Source organism: Carassius carassius, chromosome 1 (assembly GCF_963082965.1).
Source record: "Carassius carassius chromosome 1, fCarCar2.1, whole genome shotgun sequence".
NCBI lineage: Eukaryota > Metazoa > Chordata > Actinopteri > Cypriniformes > Cyprinidae > Carassius > Carassius carassius.
In genome coordinates this window covers 47,980,399-48,006,623 of record NC_081755.1, presented here as the reverse complement: position 1 = coordinate 48,006,623, position 26,225 = coordinate 47,980,399, and the positions used below count along the sequence as shown (strand labels likewise).

General features: G+C 36.4%; 2 protein-coding genes and 1 pseudogene across 4 annotated transcripts in view; 1 reads left to right on the top strand and 2 right to left on the bottom strand.

Moving 5' to 3' along the window:
- Window positions 1-316: 316 nt before the first annotated feature.
- rangap1a (RAN GTPase activating protein 1a) lies at window positions 317-10,509 on the top strand. Its single transcript, XM_059562483.1, has 16 exons — window positions 317-445; window positions 965-1,087; window positions 1,171-1,298; window positions 1,823-1,882; window positions 2,908-3,087; window positions 3,204-3,338; window positions 4,653-4,811; window positions 4,945-5,058; window positions 5,167-5,266; window positions 6,124-6,208; window positions 6,378-6,522; window positions 6,650-6,766; window positions 7,572-7,677; window positions 7,757-7,845; window positions 10,138-10,259; window positions 10,348-10,509. Exons 2-16 carry the CDS (start codon window positions 976-978, stop codon window positions 10,427-10,429), a joined length of 1,734 nt encoding a protein of 577 aa, XP_059418466.1. The 5' UTR covers window positions 317-445; window positions 965-975; the 3' UTR covers window positions 10,430-10,509.
- Window positions 10,510-10,846: 337 nt separating this feature from the next.
- LOC132153261 (E3 ubiquitin/ISG15 ligase TRIM25-like) lies at window positions 10,847-17,478 on the bottom strand (annotated as a pseudogene).
- A 2,878-nt stretch (window positions 17,479-20,356) lies between these two features.
- LOC132153073 (myosin-9-like) overlaps window positions 20,357-26,225 on the bottom strand; it is a 45,684-nt gene continuing 39,815 nt past the window's right edge. For all 3 annotated transcript variants that reach the window (XM_059562269.1, XM_059562251.1, XM_059562260.1), the window contains 7 exons: window positions 26,054-26,182; window positions 25,882-25,970; window positions 24,693-24,816; window positions 24,408-24,616; window positions 23,553-23,661; window positions 23,296-23,468; window positions 20,357-21,696 (listed from right to left, as the gene is read on the bottom strand). In XM_059562269.1, the coding sequence (XP_059418252.1) occupies window positions 21,588-21,696; window positions 23,296-23,468; window positions 23,553-23,661; window positions 24,408-24,616; window positions 24,693-24,816; window positions 25,882-25,970; window positions 26,054-26,182 (942 nt within the window). In that variant the 3' untranslated portion in view covers window positions 20,357-21,587. The remainder of the gene's footprint in view (window positions 21,697-23,295; window positions 23,469-23,552; window positions 23,662-24,407; window positions 24,617-24,692; window positions 24,817-25,881; window positions 25,971-26,053; window positions 26,183-26,225) is intronic.

Sequence of the window (26,225 nt, the reverse complement as noted above, 5' to 3'; positions counted from 1 at the left end):
ATGTTCAAGTAATCTTTGCCTAGTAATCAACGAACAACTGTGATTGGTCCATCCTGATCAGCGATGAGTAAAGTAACACTTATCACGTGTCAGTGGCGCGCCAGCAGAAAATATCATAGACCTTATAAAAAACATAACGCCTCTTTCAAATGACTAATAATCAGTTATCTACAAAATCAATTTATATGATTAATTAGTCCAATGTATGATTCTAAACAAAACAACAACACAAAATCCATAAATTGTGTATTTATGACTTGTATGTGGTCATTTTACTTAACACTAACAGTAAAAGGCAAAAGGAGTCCATGCTTAACAAAATCATATACCAACTACAAATCCCATGAGCACTTGCGCGTGTACACCACTACGTCATCGGAACGAGCGGGAGGAAGAAACGAAGTACAGTACATCTGCACTAACAAATTCATATTAAACAACACCTGTAAGTACAAACTGAGTATTTATATGCTAAGTTTGTCCCGGAAACGAGTGTCGATATACTAGCTTTAAATAGACTGCGTCACTTGAGTCGTGTTTTGCGTGCTGATCATGCGTCAGCGTGAATCTGAAAACACATGTTCGTATATATAGACGCATACATTTATGTAAACATACACGCATCACTTTAGGGGTGAACAACAGCGGTTACACTATAAATATGTATTTAACGTTTTAACATGCAAAGTAGGTTTACGTGGGATGAATTTATCAGTGCAGTTTAATTAATATGAATAAAGTATATATTTAATAGCTAATTTACATGGTTAATAATAGTAAACTATTAAAATACATGAAAATTAATCATATTAATATAATATACTAATTAACTGTAGTAATGAAGTGAGTTTGATTCTAATGAGTCAAATGTTATCTTTATGATTAACAAGAACTTTCTTGGTCTCTTTAGCCGAAGAGATGCAATCAAGTTATAAACTCTTGTGTTTATGTGTATTTTCTTCAGTTGGTGTCAAGATGGCATCAGATGATGTGGCAAATCTCGCAGACTCATTAGCCAAAACTCAAGTCGATGAGAGCGAGCTCAGTTATAAAGGACAAGGCCTTAAACTGGACAACGCTCAGTCTGGTGAGCTGCCGATGATCTTTTAATTGAGTATGTAAATGCATGTTTCTGAAAGTGTAACAGAAGTAATGCTGTGTTGTGTGCAGTGGAGAAGATTGTGAAGGAGATTGAGGAGTTTGACGGTCTGCGTGCACTCAGACTGGAGGGAAACACCATCGGCGTGGAGGCAGCGCGAACCATCGCTAAAGCCCTGGAGAAGAAGAGCGACCTACAGGTGCATGTGCCAGATCATCTGGAAAACCCTAAACACAGTTTAAAATGGGAGTTCTCAACTGAAGGATAACAACCTGAAAAGATTAAAGGCAGCAGAAAAAAAAACAATGCTAAATCATGTAATTTAATCCACCCAGTCATGCATCGTAATGACAGAAAAATAAACCAGCTTATTAACTTTTAAAAGGCATGAGAAACAAATTACATTTATTCAGTTGTTGATGTCACAGACATTGTGTCAACACAAACAATACAATATTTTTCCACAAATGTATCTGTCATTTTCTGTAATTAAGACTGATTTATTAGATATTTTATGTATTCCCATCACCATATCTGCTTAGGAAATCACTATAGTGTGTTTTGTGCATTGAATTATTGGCTGCCAAGAGCAAGAAACCACATTTAGATGATAATATTGTGCTAAAAATAATGTATGTGAAACACGTTATCATATAGTGATGTAAAATTTAGAAACAAATTAAAACCTTCTCCTTTAACTCTGTTGATTTTCTCTCAAATTAGTGCTGCTACTGGAGCGACATGTTTACGGGCCGCCTGCGACCTGAGATTCCTCCAGCGTTGGTAAGATGGACACGTAATGATTTAAAGGCAGGGTAGGTAAAAAAAATTATAAAAAAACGTTTTTTTCCAAATTTGTTTAAACTTTATTTATATATCAATACATAATTAAAATGTAAGTACTCTGAAAAAGAAAGTATAAAAATCGAGTGTCTGTAGACCTCTCACGACTGTTTTAAAGACAGCTCATTATTTCCATTCACTCCACCCCCTCCCTTCTGGGCTCCTTCCAAAGCCTCTACTACGGCTCGCTAAGTAATGTTATGTTAGCTATATTACGCAGCTACGTGTGCTAATGACACATGCTTCATGAAAAAAATATGTATGATCAAAATACAAAAAGAAAGATTTACCTGTCCAGCAGAAATAAAGCCATCAAGGAGTCACTTTTCAGCCCCTTGAGTTCCCTCAGTTCTCGCCATCGCTGGAAAGCCATGCCGATATTAACTCACGTTTTATTTCTTTGTTTATCCAAAGACTTTTTGTTCATTGCCTTTTCTTGTACTGTTACTGTCTTCCTTTTTTTGCCTGGTTTGCCTTCACTAACTGCATAGGCTGGTACTGTGAATTTTGCTTGCTGTTTCTCTGCCATTGTTTTGGTATTCCTAGGATCCGTGCCTCTTGAATTCCTCAAATCAAACGTGCGCGCGCAAGTGGGCAGGTCATGTGTGGCAAAAGGGTGGTTGCCATGGTTGCGAGAGAGTGACAGTCGCCTAAGCCAATCCTATGTTTCGTCCCGAATGAAAATAATGAGCTGTGTGTAATACAGATTAAACGGTCTAGAGTCACTCGATTTTTATACTCTTTTTTTTTTTATCAGAGTACTTACATTTTAATTATGCATTGATATATATAGAAAGTTTAAACAAATTTGGAAGAAAATTGTTTATAATTTTTTTTACCTACCCTGCCTTTAATTCTACATCTTTTAGAGCAGAGACTTTAATAAAGTCTTCATCAAACCCAGTGTGCTCATAGTTAGTAGACTACAACAGTCCGTTTAATGCTTGTAAACGATGCCTCCACAGAATTCTCTGGGCGACGCGTTAATCACGGCTGGAGCTCGGCTGAAGGTTCTGGATCTGAGTGATAACGCTTTCGGACCTGATGGCGTCAAAGGCATTGAGAAGCTGCTCAAGAGCACCGCCTGCCACACACTGCAGGAACTGCGTCTGAACAACTGTGGAATGGGCATCGGAGGAGGAAAGGTGGGTGGGGTTTATGATACTGATGTCATCGTGTCCTGAAAAAGTGGGCATCACTGTTGTGCTCTTTCATATTTCCATTTATTTCTCTGGAAATTTGGTGTTACCTGCTGCTTTAGATCCTGGCGGCGGCTTTGACGGTGTGTCATAAGGAGTCGAGTGCGCTTGGCACCCCCTTGCAGCTGAAGGTGTTCATCGCTGGCAGGAACAGACTGGAGAACGATGGAGCCACAGCGCTGGCACAGGCCTTCCAGGTGCTTAACCATATGAGAAATGACCCTGAACTACAATCTTTCAGAATAATAATGGTTATTTTCTTAATTTTCATTAATTTAGTACTTAAAATATACCTGATTGGTGACCTTTGTCATTAGATCCATTGTAGATGTTGTTTGGTTTCCTTCAGCTGATTAATTCTTTGGTGTTATTCATTGCCTCAGAGCTTGGAGTTTAACAGCAGATGGTGCTCTAATCAAGTTTTTATCCGCACACTCAAATGCTCATGAAGAAGATCGATGCAGAATCATTTCTTGATTTATTTTCCCAGTCCTAGTGTTGGTCAATGATGTTGTCTTCTCCATTACTCATTACTTTAAAGTCCATTGGTCCATTGCTTTATTCTCTCAATTGGTGCACAGGTATTGGTCCAGTGGCTCATTGATATATGTCCTCCAGTGTAGGAGATAAAGCAATGGACCAACACCAATGGAGAAAATAAAGCAATAGGCCAATTGCTTCATCTTCTCCATTGGTCCATTGGTTCTTCTTCTCCATTGGTTTGTCTTCTCCATTGGTCCATTGGTTTGTCTTCTCCATTGGTCCATTGGTTTGTCTTCTCCACTGGTACATTGGTTTGTCTTCTCCATTGGTCCATTGGTTTGTCTTCTCCACTGGTCCATTGGTTTATCTTCTCCACTGGTCCATTGGTTTATCTTCTCCATTGGTCCATTGGTTTGTCTTCTCCATTGGTCCATTGGTTTGTCTTCTCCACTGCTACATTGGTTTGTCTTCTCCACTGGTACATTGGTTTATCTTCTCCATTGGTCCATTGGTTTGTCTTCTCCATTGGTCCATTGGTTTGTCTTCTCCATTGGTCCATTGGTTTATCTTCTCCACTGGTCCATTGGTTTATCTTCTCCACTGGTCCATTGGTTTATCTTCTCCATTGGTCCATTGGTTTGTCTTCTCCATTGGTCCATTGGTTTGTCTTCTCCACTGGTCCATTGGTTTATCTTCTCCACTGGTCCATTGGTTTATCTTCTCCATTGGTCCATTGGTTTGTCTTCTCCATTGGTCCATTGGTTTGTCTTCTCCATTGGTCCATTGGTTTGTCTTCTCCACTGCTACATTGGTTTGTCTTCTCCACTGGTACATTGGTTTGTCTTCTCCATTGGTCCATTGGTTTGTCTTCTCCACTGGTCCATTGTTTTTTTTCTTCTCCATTGGTCCATTGGTTTATCCTCTCCATTGGTCCAGTGGTTTATCTTCTCCATTGGTCCAGTGGTTTATGTTCTAAATTGGTCCATTGGTTTAACTTCACCATTGATCTATTGGCTTTATCCTCTCAGTTGATTGGCAGTCTAGAGGAAGTGCACATGCCCCAGAATGGCATCAATCACCCAGGAGTCACAGCTTTAGCCACAGCAATGCAGCACAACCCACAACTGCGTGTCCTGAACCTCAACGACAACACTTTCACCAAGAGAGGAGCGATCGCCATGGCAGAGGTACACTGGAAAACAGATCTGTGGAACTATTGAAGAGTGTAAAATAAAAACTAGCCCGAAATTGATCAGTGTATGAAAACTGATGCTTCTTTCCTTAATTTCAAAGATGTTTGTTTGTTTGTTTGTTTGTTAGGCATTGAAACACCTGCGCAATGTGCAGGTGATAAATTTTGGCGACTGTCTTGTTCGGTCTGAAGGAGCCAGTGCCATAGCAGAGACCCTGAAAGAAGGACTGCCAATACTCAAGGTAGTGATAGGTGCTCAATATCTGTGCTATGTAGTTTTGGAGAAAGAGCTTTAACTGTTGACATGAATAAGGTTAAATCAGTAAACATGTTCATCTCTCTCTCAACAGGAGCTGAATCTGTCTTTTGGGGAAATCACAGACGAAGCTGCGTTGGAAGTGGCTCGAGCCGTACAGCATAAAGATCAGTTTGAAAAACTTGACCTGAATGGTACAAACACATGAAACAAAATAAAAGAAAATCACAGAATTTTCAATAATTATCGGCAAACATCTGAACAGTCAGCAATAGTTAATGATGCCCTATTTAAATATGTTAAAATACATTAAAAGTGATAAAAAAAATAATTGTGGGTTAATATATTTATTTAAATTAAAAACATTTTCCATTCAAATAAAATAAATGTTCATTGATATATTAAAAAAGCTTTATTTAGTTTAACTAGATGTACTAAAATAACTGAAATAAATAAATAAACAGCAAAAATTTGAAACATGTATGTATTAAAGTTTTAAAAAATGTTATGTTAAAAAAATTTAAAAAAAAAAAAAAGTTACTAAAATTTTAAAAAGTAATCATTTTAATTCCAAGTATAGACAAAACTTTAGTATATCAATGGTAAGACTGGTTAATCGTAAACTACTACTAATAAAACTATTTTTGGTAATTGAAATAAAGAAGAAATAAATATTTGATGAATAATTAAAAATGAAAATTGAAAGTTTTAAGTTGAAACACTAAAATTATTAATTGGAAATAAATCAGTAAATAAACACTAAAACTGAAATAAAGAGTAAACTAAATCCAAAGAGTAATATAAAAAGCTAGTAAAAAGACACGCACAACAAAATTACTAGAAATGTAACTAAAATTACTACAATTGAAATTAATTAATTTTATATTACTGATATTATAATATATTAAAACTAAAAAAGTTTAATACAAATTATAATAGTATACAAATAGTACTAAAATAACGTCACTGACATGAACCTGTGTAATAAACAAAACAAAATAAAAATTTACAAGCACATCCACATCATCCATTTGGTTGTGTTTGTCTTTAGGTAACAGTTTCGGTGAAGACGGCTGTGAGAAACTGCGAGATGTGATGGAGAAGATGAACATGGCAGACAAACTGGGCTCTCTGAGGTATCAAACACACCCCAAACTAAAAACTACATTCTGACCTTCATGACAGTTCAGCACATTGAAAATTCTCTTCATCTTAATGCAGAGCAGAGAATTTTAATTCTTTGCCTGATTAGAACGAGCTTTCGTTTCTCACATGATTTGGTATGAATTCCTTCTCATTTCACAGTGATGACGAGGGAGAACCTGAGGAAGATGACGACGATGAGGAGGAGGAGGAGGATGACGATGATGATGATGATGATGATGATGAAGATGTGGAGGAAGAAGAGGAGGAGGGAGAAGGAGAGGAAGAAAAGAGTGAATTAAACCAGGTTTGATCAAACCGTCAATTCTTCGAGTTCAAATCAATTCAAATCAATTGATCAATTCACAATTCAAATCAACATTACAAAACTGACAACACAAGTGAGAACAAAATAAATGTGTGTGTTTACTTAGTTGTCAACGCCGCCTTCAGCGCCTCGTACTCCAGACGTCTCCTCGTTCATGAGCTTTCCGTCTCCAGACAAACTCCTGCGACTCGGTGCAAAGAGAAGCTTCCTCATCCAGCAACAGGTCCGTCGTTTCAGCTTGTGACTTTTACAATCTTTTCAATTAATTTCAGGGTTTATGTAGCTCTTAAAAAGTTTTAACTCAGTTTAAGGCCTGAAAAGGTATTACATTAGAGCATAAAGCTTTATATTCACAAACTTGTGGCATTCATTGTTGCAAAAATATGAATATCTTCCTCAATATTTGTCTTGTTTTCCAATACAAAAAAAATCTAAACATCCTTAAATCAAGATACATTTACTTGAGATGCAAAATGAACACTGATCAAAATGAAGTGAGATTATAATCAAATAAAAAAACATTGACAGGTATTTGTTCTTGTTTGAAGCAAACACTCAATTTTGTTAAATTTCTCAGAAAACAAGACTTCATATGCTAAATTTGCAACTCCAGTAAATGTCTCTTGATTTAGGAATGCTTAGATATTTGTTGGAAGACGAGACAAAAATACTGACACTCAATTTGCGCGAATTGCGCCACAGGATGTCTATGGTGTCTTTTCAGTGACATAGGTTGTTTTATTAGATTTTTTTTTTGTTTTGCAATGCATGCAACATTAAATGCCATGACTTGATGAATTAAAGACTTTCTGCTCTGGATTTGTGGAAGGGCCAGCAGAAATCCTGAACTTTACCTTCATTAAACCTGCAGAAACCCTGAATATCACCCCGTTTTGTAATCGTTCACACTTTCATAAGTAACCGTAATTTAATGACTAATTGTTTCACAGTTATTTTGTGTTACATGTATTAGTTAGTTACTCTCTTGCGACAGTCCCGGTGCTGAGCGTCAGTGTGTTTTTCCGCAGGTGGACGTGTCGGACGTGAGTAAGACGGTGGAAGCGTTCCTGAAGATCTCGTGTGTGTATAAGGAAGACGACGCAGATGTGAAGTCAGCCGTGCTGGAGAGCATCGGTGAGATGAAGATCTGTCAGACGGCTGCTGGATGATCTGAGACGTGTCTGAGACTGATTCTCGTGTGTCTGTGTTTCAGATGCAGTGCTGGGTAAAGCCTTCCTCACACCCTCGTTCCAGACCTTGAGTTTTATGTCGTCATTGCTGGTGATGCTCGGGCTGTTGAAGGTACAAATCTGTAGTGCATTTAAAACTGAGTTAGGGGATTTACATGTACAACTTTGTTTCACTTGGAAATATCATGTAACTAAAATAGGTTATGAATGCCATTTTCATGTTGGCTTTACGTCATTTCAATACTGTTACTGTGGCTAAATCATGACACATTCTTTAAAGCATTTTATCAGCACGGTTCTGCGGTTTCTCAGTATGTTTAGCTAACTTTTCTATGTAATCTGTTCATGAAACAGCTTGACATTGTACAGAACCTTGTTTTTGTCAAACGTTTTGATTTGAGGATCCTCAAATATTGCAAACAACCATCTTTCTCAAATATGTGACCCTAGACCACAAAACCAGTCTTAAGTCGCTGGGGAATATTTTAGAAATAGCCAAAAAAAAACATTTTATGGGTCAAAATTATCTATTTTTCTTTTATGTCAAAAATCATTAGGATATTAAGTAAAGATCATGTTCCATGAAGATATTTTGTAAATTTACTTTTCCTTTAAACCCATGCAGATCATTTAAACTATGAGGGGGGAACACTGTAAGCATGCTACTATAGCACATACAGCATGTTTATAAATGTCTTCATGCTAATTAAGATTAAAAATGTATCATTATTTTTTTATACATATTGTTAGGGTTTCTGCAAGTTTTATGGAAGAAAATTAAGACTTCATTAAGCACAATTAAAGAAAATGTAAGGTATAAATTAAAGAGAGCACAATACATCAATCTAGTTTCTAAATGTAAATGTGTAAGGAGAATGCAATGAGTGTAGCAGGACACTAAACGTTTAAAAATACAACTTCCAACTGGTCTGCATTCGTTTTTTTTATTTTTTTTATTTTTATTTTTTTATTTAACCCATATTTTACCAGGAATAATCCCTTGAGATAAAAATCTCTTCTACCAGGGAGTCCTGGCCAAAATGGCAGCATACAAAATTTTACACATAAAATATTACAAGACAAGCATTAAAGGAAAACAAAACAAAAAATCCTGTCACAAAAATGTCCAGCACTCAAGATTAATGTAATATATAAATGTTAAGTAAAACAGGTACATGATTCTTTCAAATGTGACGTCAAAAGGTTTCTAAAAATATTTAACGATGGCAGCATGTTTAGCTTCAAAGTACTCTGCATTTCGTTCCATAGTCTGGGCGCATAACAGGAAAAGGCAGTTTTACCAAACTCAGTGTATGATCGAGGCGCAGTTAAAAGTAATTTAAAAGACGATCTAGTTTTATAGCTACCAGAACAATAAGATAGGAGACTACAGATATACAGAGGCAGTTTACCTATTAGAGCTTTGGCAATAAATTTGGTTTTAATTAATTTTACAATAATAGCTAAACTATAAGATGTAAAATAACTTATGCTGCACCTTTTGATCACACTGAACAAAATGTTCTTCCTTTAGTTGTTTTGTCTCGTTTCCCAGTACAAATGTACAAAAATAAAATATTAAATCAAGATGAAAAAATGACATTAAATGTATCAAAATGGAGTGAATTAAAAAAATATCTGTATAATTACCGAAGGGCTCCGAAAAATCAACTTTGATTCAAAGCAATACAAGCTTTTATTCTCCACTTACAGATGTTTTTGTTTTAAGCATTAATGCACGTCATTTTCTTCAGTTTCTGAAAATACATTTAAGGATGCTTATCAAAAAATTTCATTTATGCGACATTTAAAGTGTTAGTTCACCCCAAAATGGAAAATTCCGTCGTTCCAAACACGTAAGACCTTAGTTCCTCTTCAGAACATCAATTCAGATATTTTTGATGAAATCGAAGAGCTTTCTGACCCTCCGTAGACAGCAACACAACTGAAATGTTCCCAGGTCCAGAAACGTAGTAAATACATCTGTAAAACAGTCCATGTGACATCAGTGGCTCAATTTCAGTTTTGCAATCCTACAAGAATACTTTTTTTGCACAAAGAAAACAAAAAGAACAATTTACACACTCACACATTCTTGTCCCTCGAGTTATGTCTTCGTCCCTCGAGCCATTTTTGAGAGTATTACAATGCATACGCACACTTTCCACTAAGCGTAAACATAGCTTATTATGCAAATTACGTTCATGTGCACGCTATCCCACGAACGTAAACAAATCTGATTATGTCCATTACATTCTTGGGTACTCTCCAAAATGGTGGAAAATGTAACTCGGTGGAGAAGAATAGTTTTTCTTTTTGCAAAAAAAGTATTCTCGTAACATCACAAAACTGGAATTGAGCCACTGATGGATGTTCATCTCTCTCTCTCTCTCTCTCTGTGTAGAGTGAAGACAAGCTGAAGCCGGTGAAGGTCGTCCCAGGACATCTACAGTGTTTGGAGCATGCAGTGAAACAGAGTTACTTCCCTCGAGAACACATCACTGTGCTGAACGCCTTCATGGCCAGGTAACCCAACAAACAGAAGTGTTTGCGTTCATGAACTTTTTTTGTTATTAATAACAGCATTGGGTGTGTTTGATTATTTTATACACAGGCCGAATAAGTCGCTGGAGCCGTGCAGCAGTGCTCGAGATCGCCTACAATCCACCCTGCAGAAACTCACACTTAAGAGCTGAACATTTCAAAAACACACGTGTGCTTAAGACTTGCAGCTGATTTTCAATATTAAACTGTCATAACATGTCTTGAAAACTCACCAGACTTCCTGCCTAGTTCATTTTCCATCTAAGCCAACATTCAGATTTATAAAATCAATCTTCAACAGGGAAAAGTGCTTTGTGCCGGGGCATATCAACTTCAACTCAACATATCAACTTCAGAATTAAGGGGACAGCAATTTCAAGTGTAATATTAGTTTATTAAAATGATAATGATATCTGATATATCAGAATATAGTTACTTTTGCTTTGAATAAAGTTCCTATGACATCAACATTTTTGATACCACTGAAATCTCATAAAGCTCATCAATTTCAACACTGCAAAAAATAAAAATAAAAGATTAACAGACAGATTATATATATATCTTATATATCTTTAAAATCATTTCAAATATCAGTAGGTTATTCAAAGTTTTAAGATTAAAATATCAAAACATAATTTATGCATTTGTAACTGCAGGTTAAAGCATTCATGCATTGCATTAAACAGTGTACTAAGCATCTAGATGCCACTTCAGATGCAGCTTTTCTGTGATTCCTCTGCTATGCTATATATCTGAATGTTTGTGCTCGAGACATTATTTGTCATGTTGTAACGAAGGGTCAACGGAGTGAGGATTCATGTGCAGCCTTTATTGTAACCTTTATTAAAAGGTTTCAAAGTAGTACAGGCAGGGTAAATCACCAGCAGACAGGGTAATCAGAGTCGGGCCAAAAGGCTGAGTCAAATTACAGGCTGAGAGTCGGGGCAGGCAGCAAACAATCCAGAAATGAGAGAGACGGTTCAGGGTCAACATGGAAATCCAACAGAGAAATACAAGAGAACGCATAGAAATGTCCGCCAAGGGAAAAACAAGACTTTGTCTGTCATTTGCCAAAAAGTAATCAAAGTTTTAACAGATTCCAACAAAAGACAACTCACAGTTCTGATTATCAGTTTCTCCTCGTACATTACAAATATATTTTTATTCATTTGCTAAAACTGTTAATTTGCTAAAACTCTTATCACAACAGTATATTAGCGGTTAAATAATTTGAAAATAAGCTACATCTCATTTCCTGTTTCACAATGCTTAGATGTGATATGGCAATATTATTTACACATTTAGACGACACAGTTTCACTGTTGTGTTATTTTGTAATCCGATCCCAGGATAGAGCGGCTGAGTGAATGTGGTCTGGACTCTGTGGATGAGATTTATTGTGTCAGAGATGCTTAAAAACGACAGAGTTCCTGCGCTGTGATCCACATACACTCCTATTTTACGGCTGGACACCACAGGGAGTACAGTCCGTATGGTATTGTGTCTAAATGAGCAACTGGAGTTACAACAGTACAGTCTCCAGGACTGATCATTATATCCAAATCGACTATCACCACTCTTCCCCTTCCTCTTGATGCTCTTATATGCCACTGCTATATGGACGCCCTCTTTACCGCTGTACTCAACCTCCCAGTAACGGCATCCACCAGCACTCTCTGTACACAAGGCCTCTATCCAATAGTCAAATCTGTCGGGATGATTGGGATATCTGTAATTAAAACTGGAGGAAGTGATCACTGTGTTGTCCTCAGACAGATGGAGACTTGGATATATTGTGTTCGAATCCAACATGAAGGGATGGAAATCTGATGAAAACAAACACATGATCTGCATGTAAATAATCATTTAGCAGGTATTCCAGAAATCATTAACAATGAATCTTTCATAAAACCATATATATAATTTTTTTTATCTTTCTTTTTTCCCCAAATTCAAATCAAACCAATACCTATCTAAATGAACAGGGGAAATCCTGAAATCTCAAAAACTGTGCTGAACTCACAATTAAATTACATATTTCAAATCGGCAACAAAATTTGAAAGGATAATCAATGAAAAAATCTTGACCAGGGCCACAGCCGGTACTATGGGCCGCTCCAGAGAGGGAACAAAATGTCAAAAATGAAAAGCAGAACCTTTTGCAAAATAAATAAATAAAAAAATCCACATCTAGGCACTCGCTTAGTTAGCAAAGTAAAAAGCCTTTGTACTAAGGCAGGGCTACTGTACATGTAGTGCCTAGATGTGGATTTTTGTTTGTATTTTGCAATAGGATCAATCTCCTCCTCTAATGTTATGTTTAATGTGAAGGCTTGAACGATTGCAGCTGGCTCACCATTTCAGTCATGCTGTGTACTGCTTTGACACGATTAAACTGACTTGTCCAACTGCTATGCCTCTGGATCTACCTCTTGTGTTTAATTACGTATCTGTCAATGATTGTCAGTGTTTGTGTGTGTTTTTAGAGGAACTCACACTGTAGAAACTCTCTGGTCTCATATTCAGGAGCAATAATGACCTGGATGGCTTTCACTTACAGACACCAAAACACATTTTGCAGATTAATTCTCATGTCAAGAGGAATTTCACATTTAATGAATAAGTATGAATGAATCCATATAAATCTACCTGTTTCAGTCATTTTTTTCTGTCTCCTCTCTGCAGAACTGCTGCAGTTTGTCTCTAAACTGAGAGACAGAGTTCACTACATCTCTGAATGTCAGATGAGGACTGACACTGTAGCCGTCTGTAGATCCAGAGAGAGAGACTGAAGCAGATGACAAACTCTACAGACACAAACACAATGTTATCACAAAAGCTTGTTGAAGTCCTCAGTCCTGTGTTTGAGAAGATCTCTGTTACCTGGAGGAAATGAACATGATCCTGTGTTTGTGAAAGCTGCTTCAGCTCAGCGTCTCTCTTCCTCAGCTCATTGATCTCCTTCTCCAGTCGCTCCAGTTTTATTTCAGCTCGACTCACTGCAGCTCTTTCCTGATCTCTGATCAGCTTCGTCACCTCAGAGCGACGTTTCTCAATGGAGCGGACGAGCTCAGTGAAGATCTTCTCACTGTCCTCCACTGCTGTCTGTGCAGAGCGCTGTTACAGGACACACATCAAAATCAGCTCATGATTGTTTCTTTCTGTCCTGTAATTCTCACAGAATGGATGGTAAATGCTGATATAATTGTAACTTTATTAAAAACTCCCTGTACACAAGTTGCTTATTCTCATATATGATTTCCAAGCTCATTCATTTATCCATCTTGGGGCAACTTTGTTTCTGGTAGAAGATGACTGTCAATCCTTGTTTATTCTGGGCGTTATGTTGTAATGTTTTCATGCAATATGTGTAAGTACAGTATATGGTCATATCTGATTATTATTAAGTATATCATGAATGTTATTGGTAATTTGCAATGTTTATTTTGGTCAGGTTTTACCATTTATGTTGGCTGAACTAATCTGCTGAGTCATCGCTAGCTACGCTAGTGTTACATCCAAATACAGCGAGAGTGTTTGTTTAAATAATTGCTTGCAGCACTGTGTTATTTGATGAACTACTCTATTTTCATTCACTTCAGTTTTATTACAATTATCATGGATTATTCCCAGTCTGAGGACGCAAACAACTCTAAATAGAAAGCCATGTGTAGTCATTTCGAGCCCAAGGTAATTATGACATGGTGTGAACGCAGCATTATGGTACTTCAGCTCATGTGTCATATTGTCATTGGTTCAGTCTCTTCATGGGGTTTTCAGTTCTGTTTGCTCGTTGATTGTTTTGGTCATGTGTTCCCCATGTTCCCTATGCATTTAAACTCTTTTGTTTGCCATATTCCTTTGTTGGGTATTGGATTTATATAACCCTGCTGTTTAGTCATGCCTGTTTATGTTAATGTCAAGTCTTTGTTTTGTATAGTAATGGTGAAATGAAGATTTGAGAAGCACCGGGGTTTCCCCTCAACTGTCAGTGTGTTACAAACGGGATATATCGCCCTCCGAAGGGCACTTCTGAGTGAAAACAATCATGGCCGCCAAATTGAAGGGTCGTTCCAAACCAAAGTGCTCAAAACTGGCCACTTTAAAGGGCCCTTCGGAATGAAGGATTTCGAAGGGTACAACTGATGGGCTCCCATGATTCTTTGCATGACGATGGCACCTCTGTGTGGGCATGTGATGATGACGCAGAAGGGCACTTAAAGAAACAGTTATTTGGTCCCCTACACCCTTCATCCCTTCAAAAGCTCTCACTCTGGAGGGTAAACCCTTTGAAGGGATTAGGGCTCAGGGATGAGCTCTTCCGAATGGAACACTGAATGTATCATAAATTGGTTCTTTACTTTAAACTTTTCAAGAGGTTGCATACTACTGATATCTTGTGTTCAAAGATGGGAAAATGTGCCTTTGCACCCAGACATCTTTTAACCATTCTATATAATAATTCAATTTGTGCTATGAAAACAATATAAATATTCCATTGTGTTTACACAAATTTTGAATAATTTTGTCTTTGAATAAATGTATGAAAAGATAAGCAAGGCCCAAACTTTGGATGTTTGATCAAAGTCCTGGTCTGAAGACTTCTGCATTCCATTATTCAGTTATATTCATAATATGTGGTGCAACAATTACATTTTCATGTTTGTTTCATCTTTCAAACATCAGATTGAATAAATTAGGGTTTGTTAATATGTTTTCTTTCTTTTCATTTATTCCATTCGCTCTTTTCAGATCTCACCTTATGAGACGCTGCAGCCTCCCTCAGTTCCTGAATGTCTTTCTCTTTCTTCTGGATTTTCTGGTTAAGTTTTATCTGCATCTCCCCCAAATGTTTCTGCATGTAACAGAAAAATTTGAGGTTCAGCTTTTCCTCGGGATGCATTAAATCACCAGACTCTGTCCTAAACACCACTGTGTTCGCTACTTTCATCTTTTTCACTGTAAAGACAATAAATCTCAAAAACCCCCAAACTTTTTGAGATGATCCCAAATATCTCCCATTACTCGTACAAGTACACAGACACCCAGGCAACAGATGGTACAACAATTTGGTAATTTATGTTCCTGCTGATAATTCAGGAACTGCATAAGTTAATATGTTTTTAATCAAGTGCCCATGAATATGGTCAGATGGATTTCCATTGCTTGGGAAACTTACCTGTTTCTCTGTCCTCGCTGCTGAAGTTGATACAGTGTCATGATTTTTGTGTTCGTCTACCAAACACAGCATACAGATACATCGCTGGTCAGTACGGCAGTAAATCTCCAGTATTTTACCATGTCGAGAGCACATCATCTCCTGCAGTCGTCCAGTGGCGTCCATCAGATTGTGTCCTTTACCTCTGAAGAGACTCTCATGCTGATCAAGATGATTTTGACAGTAACAGCTTCGACACTCCAGACAGGATTTCACTGCTTTCTGTTTAATCCCAGTGCAGGAGTCACACTGAACATCTCCAGATCCAGTGTGAACAGAAGCAGGAGGATCAGCAGAAGAAACAGAAGGAGCAGCTTGGCTCCTCGTCTTCTTCAGTTTCTCCAACATTTCAGCAATCACCTAGTTCTTACCTAAACCAGGTCTTGGTGTGAAGGACTGTTTGCATAAAGGACATCTGTGGATTCCCTTCTGATCGAAATCCCAGACATCTGTGATGCATTTCTTACAGTAATTGTGTCCACAGGGAATAGTCACTGGATCCTGCAGTAGATCCAGACACACTGAACAAATGAACTGGTCCCGATCCACTGAAATACTGGCTTCTGCCATTTCACTGCATGAACACACAGACAAAGACATGATATGCAACTCAACAGTTGTATGTTTTTCTGGGTTTTCTTTTTTGTTTGTTTTTTATGATAAATGACAGCAATTTCATTTTGCCAATAAAGCCTTTACTGCAGCAATTCTGTCCCTTTTCTTTTACATTCCATAAAGTACTGATTCTATGCTCACTATGCTGTACACATACTATCTAAAATGAATCCACACATTCAAACACACAAAAAAAGAACTAGCTGACTGAATTATTATTATTACTTTTTTTATGGATCTCATATTGTATTCATCAAAACTGAAACCAAGCCATTCACATAGAACACATATTTCACGCATTTTCTAGAGGGACATCTATCACCGTTGCACTCGCGTCTCGCACGACAGAAAGCCATTTAAAATTAAGGTGGGTTAATTTTTTTCTCAAAAACATATCTTGAGAATTTATGGTGGGTTTTTCCCCATCCCACTACATCTCATGTTTAAAGGAAAAATTTACTCTCTGTGATTGGCTTTCACCCATTTGTATTAAACTATGCATGCACACATGATGCTGTTTTGTTTATAGTTCTTTAAGCTAATTAATTATTATCGGTTTATAAACATTATTGAAAAAATTTTTTTTCAGTCATGTTTTTTCAGTACGTTAGTAATATTTTGCCCAATGCGCCCTCTTGTGGCCTTAGAAGAGAAGGCAAAAGCTTTTCTTCACCCTAACTGAAATGATGCATTTTAAATTCGAATATAATTCGTATTTTGATTAATTTGCAAATTCGAATTTAGTTTTAATTGTAAAAAACTAGAATACAAATGGATTAAACTACTTAATTTAGCGAGTATACCAGGATTGACAACATCTGGTTTGATACCTTGCAAAAGACATTTGGTAAAAAAAAAAAAAAACAATTGCACACACACACACACACACACACACACACACACACAAAAAATATAATTTAAAAAGCTGTAATTTAAGTATATCCATAAAGTTAAAATGTAATTTAATAATGTGGTCTAATTTTAAGTTTAAATATTAGAAAAATAAATACATATTAGGACGTCTTGCTCTACCAAATGTGGACATCTCTGTAGAATGACCCTTCAACAAAACCGAAACTAACGCATTCAGAATGAGACAGCGTCAGAACGTGAATATCCTGTCGATAAAGAGCAAACAGTGTGTGTACTCACGGGTAACTGAAGAGAGGGACCCAGCTGAAATTCAAACGAGGAGGCCTTATTAAATCGGTCCCAGGGCACCGTTACGTCTAAAATCTGTCCCTGCTTTTTAGTCAACTGTAGCAGGAGAAAATATCCACAAACATCGCGTCTCTTCTGCGTCTGCGTGAACTCGACCACTTTCTGCTCGTGTAGTCACCTGACCTACATTAAAGTTACAAAGCTCATTACTCAGTGTCAGTATCAATTATTATATATTTTGAACAAAGCACATGAGTAAAAAAAAATGGCATTGTGAATTTTACGTATTATGAACATGCAGAAAAATACAATGTTTTGGAGTAGCAGGAATAATGAACCCATGACAAAATGCAGCTTTTCAAAAGTTCACTCACCCTGCACTATTATTACTTACTGTATTTAATAAATGTGACAAATTCCTTATTCCTTTATAAGGGTAGTCTTGCTACTGTGCATGTGACCCTAGTTGTTTACTTTCAGTTTCATTCTCTGCAGCTATCTGCTATGAGTGTAAATGCGCGTGCATGAATGTACATTGATTTATCGGTTTCTTTACTTGTCATATTGTGATAATGTTGCCTGCTCCATGTCTGATTGGTGTCATCAGTCCATAGTTCAGTTCATAAAAAAAGAATTCATAAAGTGTATAGTGAGGTAAATATTTATGTTTACTGTATACAGTTGGATTCTGATATTTTATTAGTTTATTTCAGACTAAACCACATTTTGCCATCTCTGTTAAATTGATAGAATAGGATTTTGCAAATTGATAAACAGAGGTGTGACGTGTATTCTTTTCGTATCATTAAAAATAAATCTTGCTGGATTCTGGAACTGGCTGGAAGTTTTACAATCGTATTATATCATTTTATCATGAATGTATTTATCTGCAATCCCATCAGTTTCATTATTCTTCATTATCAGCTCTTACAGTCATAATTATAGGCTACTGTTTTGGTGTGAAATTTTGATAAATCTGTTATCATTTTTTATTATTATTTCTTTAACTAGAAAATAAGCCTCATGACATATTTCTGGTACTTATTCATCATGACAAAATATTCTAAACAACCTACATAATGATTTACTAGACAACACAGTTTCACCTTTGAGTGTCTATCAAATCCAAACACAGCACAGAGCGGCTGAGTGAATGAGGTCTGGACTCTGTGGATGAGACTCATTGTGTCAGAGACGCTGTAGAAGGACAAAATCCCTGCGCTGTGATCCACATACACTCCTATTGTACTGGACACACGGGTTACAGGAAGGACAGTCTCAATGTTTTTGTTTGTGAATGAGCAGAAATTGGGGGGTGCAGTACAATCTCCAGGACTGATTGTTACATCCAGCTAAAAGCTCATTACTCTCTCCCTTCCTCTTGCTGCTCTTATATGCCACTGATATACCCACTCCTGAAGTCCCATCACCAGTCCACTTCACCTCACAGTAACAGCGTCTCTACACAAAAGTATGGATCTGAATGTGCAAAAAAAGGTATAAGGTATACATTATTTACTGTGTAATGTATTATGTTATTACCCATAAACAATAACAAATTTTTCTAAAAGCTTTAAATTCATGATTAAATAATATTACTTAAAATGTAAAATATGGTTCATGTAAGATGCAATTTTAACAAATAATCTATCAAATAATCTGAGTTGGATGTGTTGTGCATATATAAGTAAATAAATGAAATTATTCCTCGACTGTAGGTCTATGCAGGAGGCGCTGGTTTTCTGCTGTAGTGCGTTTCCTCGCCGCTGGGTGGCGACTGTGTTCACTTTTATTCTCCTCTGAGGCGCTGTACTGTGTTTTGATGAAGTCTGTGATTGTCCATATTAAGACAAAGACTCGGTTAAACACAGTGTACATTCTGTCGCAACTTATTTGCTGAGAGACATAATGTCCTAAATCTCGGTGCCACAAGTGTTTACACAGTGCACAAACATGTTTCTTTAACAATTTGGGAAACATTTATTTTATAGGGGTGAAAATGAACTGCAAAAAGTAGGACAGTCTTGTGTGTGTTATCAATCAGGTTGTTCTTGTACAGGTTAAAGTATGGCACAGTTGTGTCCGTAACATAAACATAAAACCAACCTTTCATGAAGTTGTCATAAAACCTAAAACTAAAAAGCGTTCTAAGGACAACCGAGTAACTTTTTTGATCCACTTCAAATGTTGACTACTGTATTAATAATACTAATAACAATTGATTCGATCTGTTTAAAGCAGAATAGTCCTAACCGAAGTAATGTCAGACAGATGCATGAAGTATTTGTCTGAGAATAAGAATGGAGAATGATGACATAGAGCACAACTTATGTGTCACTTAATAAAATAATAGTAAAAGCGAATCTCAGTTTTAGACAACTTTTTACACACTGAAAGAAAGGGTATCGATAAGCTCCAGTGTAAAGCAGATAAATCCACTCTCGACCACTTCTGCAGTGAGACGGTCGTGTGCGCGCTCTCGTGGACGAGCTCAGTACTGTCAAAACAGATTGTACTAACTAGACTAACATTTGATTAATATAATCTATATTCTATAATCTATAATAATATAATATGATCTACTCCACGGCTCTCCTCATTTTTCACACAACTAAAAAAAGAAAGAAAATAAACTCAGTGATTAAAATAGCTCAACAAATGAGAGTGATGTGCATAAATTAAACAGCCTTTTTTTACTCTTCTATAACACTGCAGGGAGGCGCGGGATTTCTTCTGACTAAAAAATGAAAGAGAACATTTGGATTTTCAGGGGGAAAAAAAAATATATATATATATATATCAGTAAACATTTGGGAAAGACGTTCTTCGGTGAACGAGATGCTGAGGTAGACCAGGGTTATTAAAGTTAGTTTCCTCTTAGAATCGATCATTGGGCGATGACTTTTACAATTTTATGTTAAAAACAAGTGATTTTACAGGACTAAAATATATTTGTTAAATGGTTGAAAGCAGTGGGCTAATTTTAGCCCAAGTCCAAGATACTTTTGTTTGTAACTGTAACAAAAAAAAAAAAAAAAAAACAAGAACAAGATTAAGCCAAGAGCTCATACACTTGCTACAAGGGTTTTGAAAAAGCCATTTTATTGCATCATTACACCAACGATTTATGACAACTCTCTCCAGATATAATTAAGGAGTTGCAGAGACAGAGAACATAACATCACAAAGTCATAATTGGGAGACGATGAGAATGAGAGAGAGAAATGCTCTATCTATCCATACTTAATCAATAATAGTAAATTTCTCTGACTTCCCAGCAGTGTGCGCGAAAACAAGCAGAAGCTGAGCATGAGCTTCGAGGAGGAGATCGCTGTCGTTCAAATCCATTCTCCTTCGCTCTTTCAGAGAATCAAATATGACGTCACAGAGTGTTACACGTGATCAGAGGTAGTCATGGAAGTGTTCCATGTTTTTTAAAAACTCCCGCCCAAACGGTCGATTCCCGCGCAGCCGTGCTCAGCGTTTACAGTGTGTGCGTGAGAGAAACCGTCAACCCTCCACCAATCATGCCCTGAACATTAATAAAGACACATATACTGAAAAGAAGAGAGGAACAGAACATATCCAAATAGTAGATTTAAGGCGATAGTGCATAGTGCCATGTCTAAATGAGTTCGTGCATTGCCTACTCAATCCTTATTCCTTCAATCTGCTGCAACAGTGCTATAAACCCCTCCATTTTATTGCTCAAAACAGTATTTGCCATTTAATGTGCATATACGGTAGCATGAAAATCTCTAATATTTTTAGTGCTGGTTTGATTTACTAAATATTCATGTGTAAAGCCCAAAAGCGTAACTGTAGTATAGTATCTATAATTCTCATCACAATCTATTATTTACCAGCAGAGGTGCAAGAGAGCAAGCGCTATGTTCATCCTTATACCATTATAAAAACGTACGGATAAAATACAGTTTCGTAGAAAGCAAATTTGCTTTGGTCCCCTTCAATAAGTTCTCTTCTTCACCATTTTTTTTTAATCCTTTTACTTCAGTTAGAAAAATAGATCCGGAATCGGGACTACAATTGACGGAATGCGCCCTTACAAAAATATCATTCCGTTCTTTTTCTATTCTAGACATTGACATGAAAACACAAATTTGGTCCTCTGTGTGAGTGAAGCTGTCGTGTGTGTGATTGTCAGGAGAACCATTGTGTGTGCGCGAATACACTATGGCACTAAAATAAGAACAAAAAACTAAAAACGACGAAGTATCTCTGAGTTTTCGTGGACGTTGCCATCCAAGACTTGTGTATGTGTGTGTTTGTGAGGGAATGCTGCGGTTCGGCTTCTTTCACTCGGGTTTAGGTTCAGGGGTTTCGATCTTGGCCTCGGGGTCTTCGTCACTCTCGATTCCCGAGCGGCTGACGATGCGGCGCATGGTGAAGGGCAGATCACCACGTCTGGACACAAGAGACACACATTTCAATGTCAGAAATGCATTTGATTACATGCATGCCTCATTAAGACAACATACTTTAATTGCGATATTAATCAGAATTCTAGAACAACTGAATAATAGCATAGAAATTCAGAAAAATAAAGTATAGAGAAATGAATGAAATAATAGAAATAGAACAATAAATTAATATACGAACATAATTTGTAATCATTGGAATAAATATTAGGAATTTCACCATTTTAGCTTTTGAAAAATTCTTGTTTGTTTAGTTTTCATTTTATAGAGATTATATTCATTTATATAATAAATTTGATCGAAAAACTATGCAAGGCAAAATAAACCATGTGAATGATTTAATGTTATACATTAATTTTAATTTTGTTCATTTTCAATTTGAGTGAAATGTTGTCTTAGTTATTTATATTAGTCGTAGTTTAGTACTTCAAATTAAACCAAAATGTTTTTTAAAATATAGTTTTTAATCAATTTCTTAAACTAAATTTCAGTTTTAGTCATAACATTTTAATTAATTGAACTTCAAAATATAATTCATTATTCAAACGTCTATAATCTTTAATATGCATTTTTATATTTATATTTAAATTTTAGTTTTAGTACTTTAACTTAAACTAAACACAAATTATAAATATGATCTGGCATCTATCTAAATTTTTTCAATAAAGCATTTTATTTTTGTTAACATTTATTTTATATCAAGTAACATATTTCTTTTTTAAATCATTTTAGTAATTTTAATACTTTAAATAAAAATAGATATTTTTTTTAAATAAGTGATTTCTAATGATTTGTCTAAATGAAAATGAGAGACTGTCGTAGCATCTAGCTGATTTTTTTTTCCAAGTAAAGAAAGTGTATTTTTAAATTGGTTTTAGTTATTTTAGTTAACTTTAATAACATGGATTTGAAATAGGGCTGCACGATATTGGGAAAAAATGACATTGCGATATTTTATTTTTCTGCGATATATATTGCAATATGAAATCTAATCAAAATTTTTCTTACAAACAAAAATGGGGTGAGCACACTTACATTCTCATTTTAAATGATTTAAACATGGACACCATTGTGTCAATTGATTAATATGCACGAGGGAGAGAGCTCTCTCTCTCGCTCTCTCGCTCTCTCTTGCGCTCTCTCTCGCACGCGCGCTCTCTCTCTCTCTCTCTCTCGCTCTCTCTCTCTTGCGCTCTCTCTCTCTCTCTCTCTCTCTCTCTGCCCTGTTAAACTGACAGGACTTAAAAACACATGCAAATGATAAACTTTTACTCTATGATGGTTAAGCTGTGCAGTTAATCCGCGAATCACATTCGTCAAGGGCCGGGGAGCAGCTGGCCCGTACAGTTAATGAATAACGGATTAACTACGACACCCATCATCGCACATCCTGCGATGTGACTATCGTGGATTCGTACATTGCGATATCGATGCTTAAACGACACATCGTGCAGCCCTAATTTGAACGTGCAATAATTCTGAAGAAATGTAAAAATGAGTAAATAAATAATAATCTCAATTCTAATACTGCTCAAATCAAAGGCGATCATCAGTTGAGCTGTTATCGTGCAGTGTTTTCTCGCACCTGAGTTTGACCTTCAGGCTGTTGACCTCTCGGTTCATGGCGTCGGCAGACTCGGTGGCGTCCTCCAGCTCTCGCTGTAGTTTCCTGCGGTTGGCGTTTGCTCTCTGTGCCTCCTCCTCGGCCTCCTCCAGCTGCCGCTTCAGCTGCTTCATGCGGCTGTTCAGCTTCTCAGACTGCAGTCGATAGCAAACAACCGTTAACATCGCTGAACTTTAACCTGGAATAGTGTGACTGACAGGGTTTGGAAATAGCAGCACCTGATCTTTAAACTGGTCTGTGTTGCGTCTCTCGTCGTCCACCTGCAGAATCACCTCCTTCAGCCTCTTCTCTGTACGACGCACCAGTTTTGAGGCCTGCTGTCGCTCTCTGAACACAAACATCGTTTATTACTTTCAGTTTTTCCATGCTGTTATAAATAGATGAATTATTGTGTACATTCTAATTTGTAGACCAATGGGACTTTAATCTGAAAATTGTAAATTGCTTTGTACTTTTATCAAGTTAGTTTTGATGTTCCTTTAATCTGAAATACATTTTCTTTTCTAATTTAATTATGTCATTGCAAATTTCATTGATTGAGTTTTCTCATTTAAATTGTGAATTTAATCTATTCAGTTGTATATTTTCTAAAGTAAATATCTATCTTGTATGGTAAATAGTCTAAACATGTTTAAAAATGGTTCATTGTAGATAAATGCGTATGCATGTATTTGTATCCGTATTGTAATTAATAAAAAAAAATAGATTAATTGTTAATTAAAATATCTGAATATGTCTATGATTCTATGTAAATAAATGTATTATGTATTTTTTTTAGTTGATTTGTATCTGTATTGTGAACAAATTGATTCAATATTAATTTTATACCATTTTTATTTGTTGACCTACTGTAAATGTAAAAAAAGAACTAATAGTATGTATTGGATTTATTAATAGTATACAATTTTACTGCTAGACCTTAATGTATGTTATGTGTTTTTTAACCTGAAATGTAAGCGCATTTAATATTTATTTTCTGAATAACAAAATACATACTTCATGCTAATAGTCTGTCTAAACATGACTATATTATTTCAGTGTAAAGAAGTATTGTTTTGTGTGTGTTGCAGTACTTGGTCTCGATGTCGAGCTGCTCCTCCAGCTGGATGATCTTGGCCTCCAGGGCGGCGATGGTGGCCTTGTATTTGCTCTTGACGGCTCCCTCCAACTCGGTGAGTTTGAGCTTCAGTTCCTTGTTCTGGCGCTCCATCTGAGAGCGTGCTCCCTCCAGACGCTGGGAGGTGCTGCGCTCCGCCGTCAGCTCCACGTTGATCTGGTCCGTCTGTGGACAGAGAGACTCTGGTGAGTGTGCTGTGGGGGTCAGAAGTCGGGGGTCAGAGGTCAGCAGCGCTCCTGACCTGCAGCAGGGCTCTCTTCAGCCGGTCGTTCACCAGCTCGGTGTTGTTCTGCTCCTCCTCCAGCTCCTCCTCCAGCTGAGCGATGCGCGCCTCCAGACGCCTCCTCTCCTCCGAGCCCAGGGTGCTGAGCACACAAACACAAAGGATTATGGGCAATTATACAAGATTATATTAGCCAGAAGAAATCTGTCAATTTCAGATGCTGTTTTATAAATGTGTTTATGCAAAATTGGGCCTTTTTAAAAAAAATCATAGAACTTCAATTAAATGTCTTATTATTATTTTTTATTTTTATTATCATTATTTATTTGTGTTAAAATGTTTTAATACAAGATAAAATATAAAATAACATTAAAAAATGGTGAATTGTGAAATCTATTTAGCCAAGTCTTTAATACATTTTTAATACATTTATTTTATTTTTTTATAACTAGTTGTGAATCATATTTCCTAAATAATAAACAAACAAAAAATAAACAAATAAAATAGAAGGGCAAATAATAATAATAATACAAATGATTAGGGTTTATTTCAGAAATATTTTTAGTTTATTGTTTGGATTAAAAATATTTTTAATGAAATATTAAAATAGTAGAGTGAACAACAAGAATAAATACAAAAATGTCATTTATAAATCAACTTCATTGTCATTTATATTTCATTTTTATCATTTATATTTTATTATTTATATACCCGTAAGGGAAATCATAAAGAAAAATCAATATCTTAAAAAAAATACTACAATACATTATTATTATTTACTTTCAGTAGTTTTGAATCCCTTTAAATTAAAAACTATTTTGTAGATTGAAATGGTTCATAAAATAAAATAAGTAATAATAAATAAATACAAACAACATTTTTAATGTATCTTTAACAAATCCATTTCATTATAACTGATATAACTTTTAGAGAAATCAGATAGAAAATGCAAAAACCTTCAGAAAACTGGATTTTAATTTTATTTATTTAAATTATTTATTTAAATTTTCCTTAAAAACGAAAATGTTTTTGGTTGGATAAAACATCTTTTATCATATCAAACATATTTTGAAGTATCCATTAAAATAGTTTAGATTTATATATAGATTAATATTTTTCCGTCAGTATTTGAATAGTTTGTCTATTTCCTCCATTATCTTGTGTGTCTCCTCAGCTAGAGGCTGGTGAATGGAGAGGTGTTCCTCACCCTTTGTTGGCCTGGTTGTTGATCTCGTCCTGCAGCTCGTCTCTCTCCTGCTGCGCTTGTCTCTTGGCTCGCTCTGCGGCCGCCAACTCCTGCATTCAGACTCGTGTCAGACGCTCATGTGACCACACACACACACACACACACACACACACACACACACACACACACTGACCTCCTGCAGCTGGATCATCTCGGCCTCCATGCTCTTCACCTTCTTCTCGTTCTCTTTGCTCTGCGCCAGGATCTCCTCGCGGGACACACGCGTGTCCTCCAGCTCCCGCAGCAGGTCCTTCATCTGAGCCTGAAACACAAACGTGATCAGGAAACCCTTTGTAAAGCTGGTT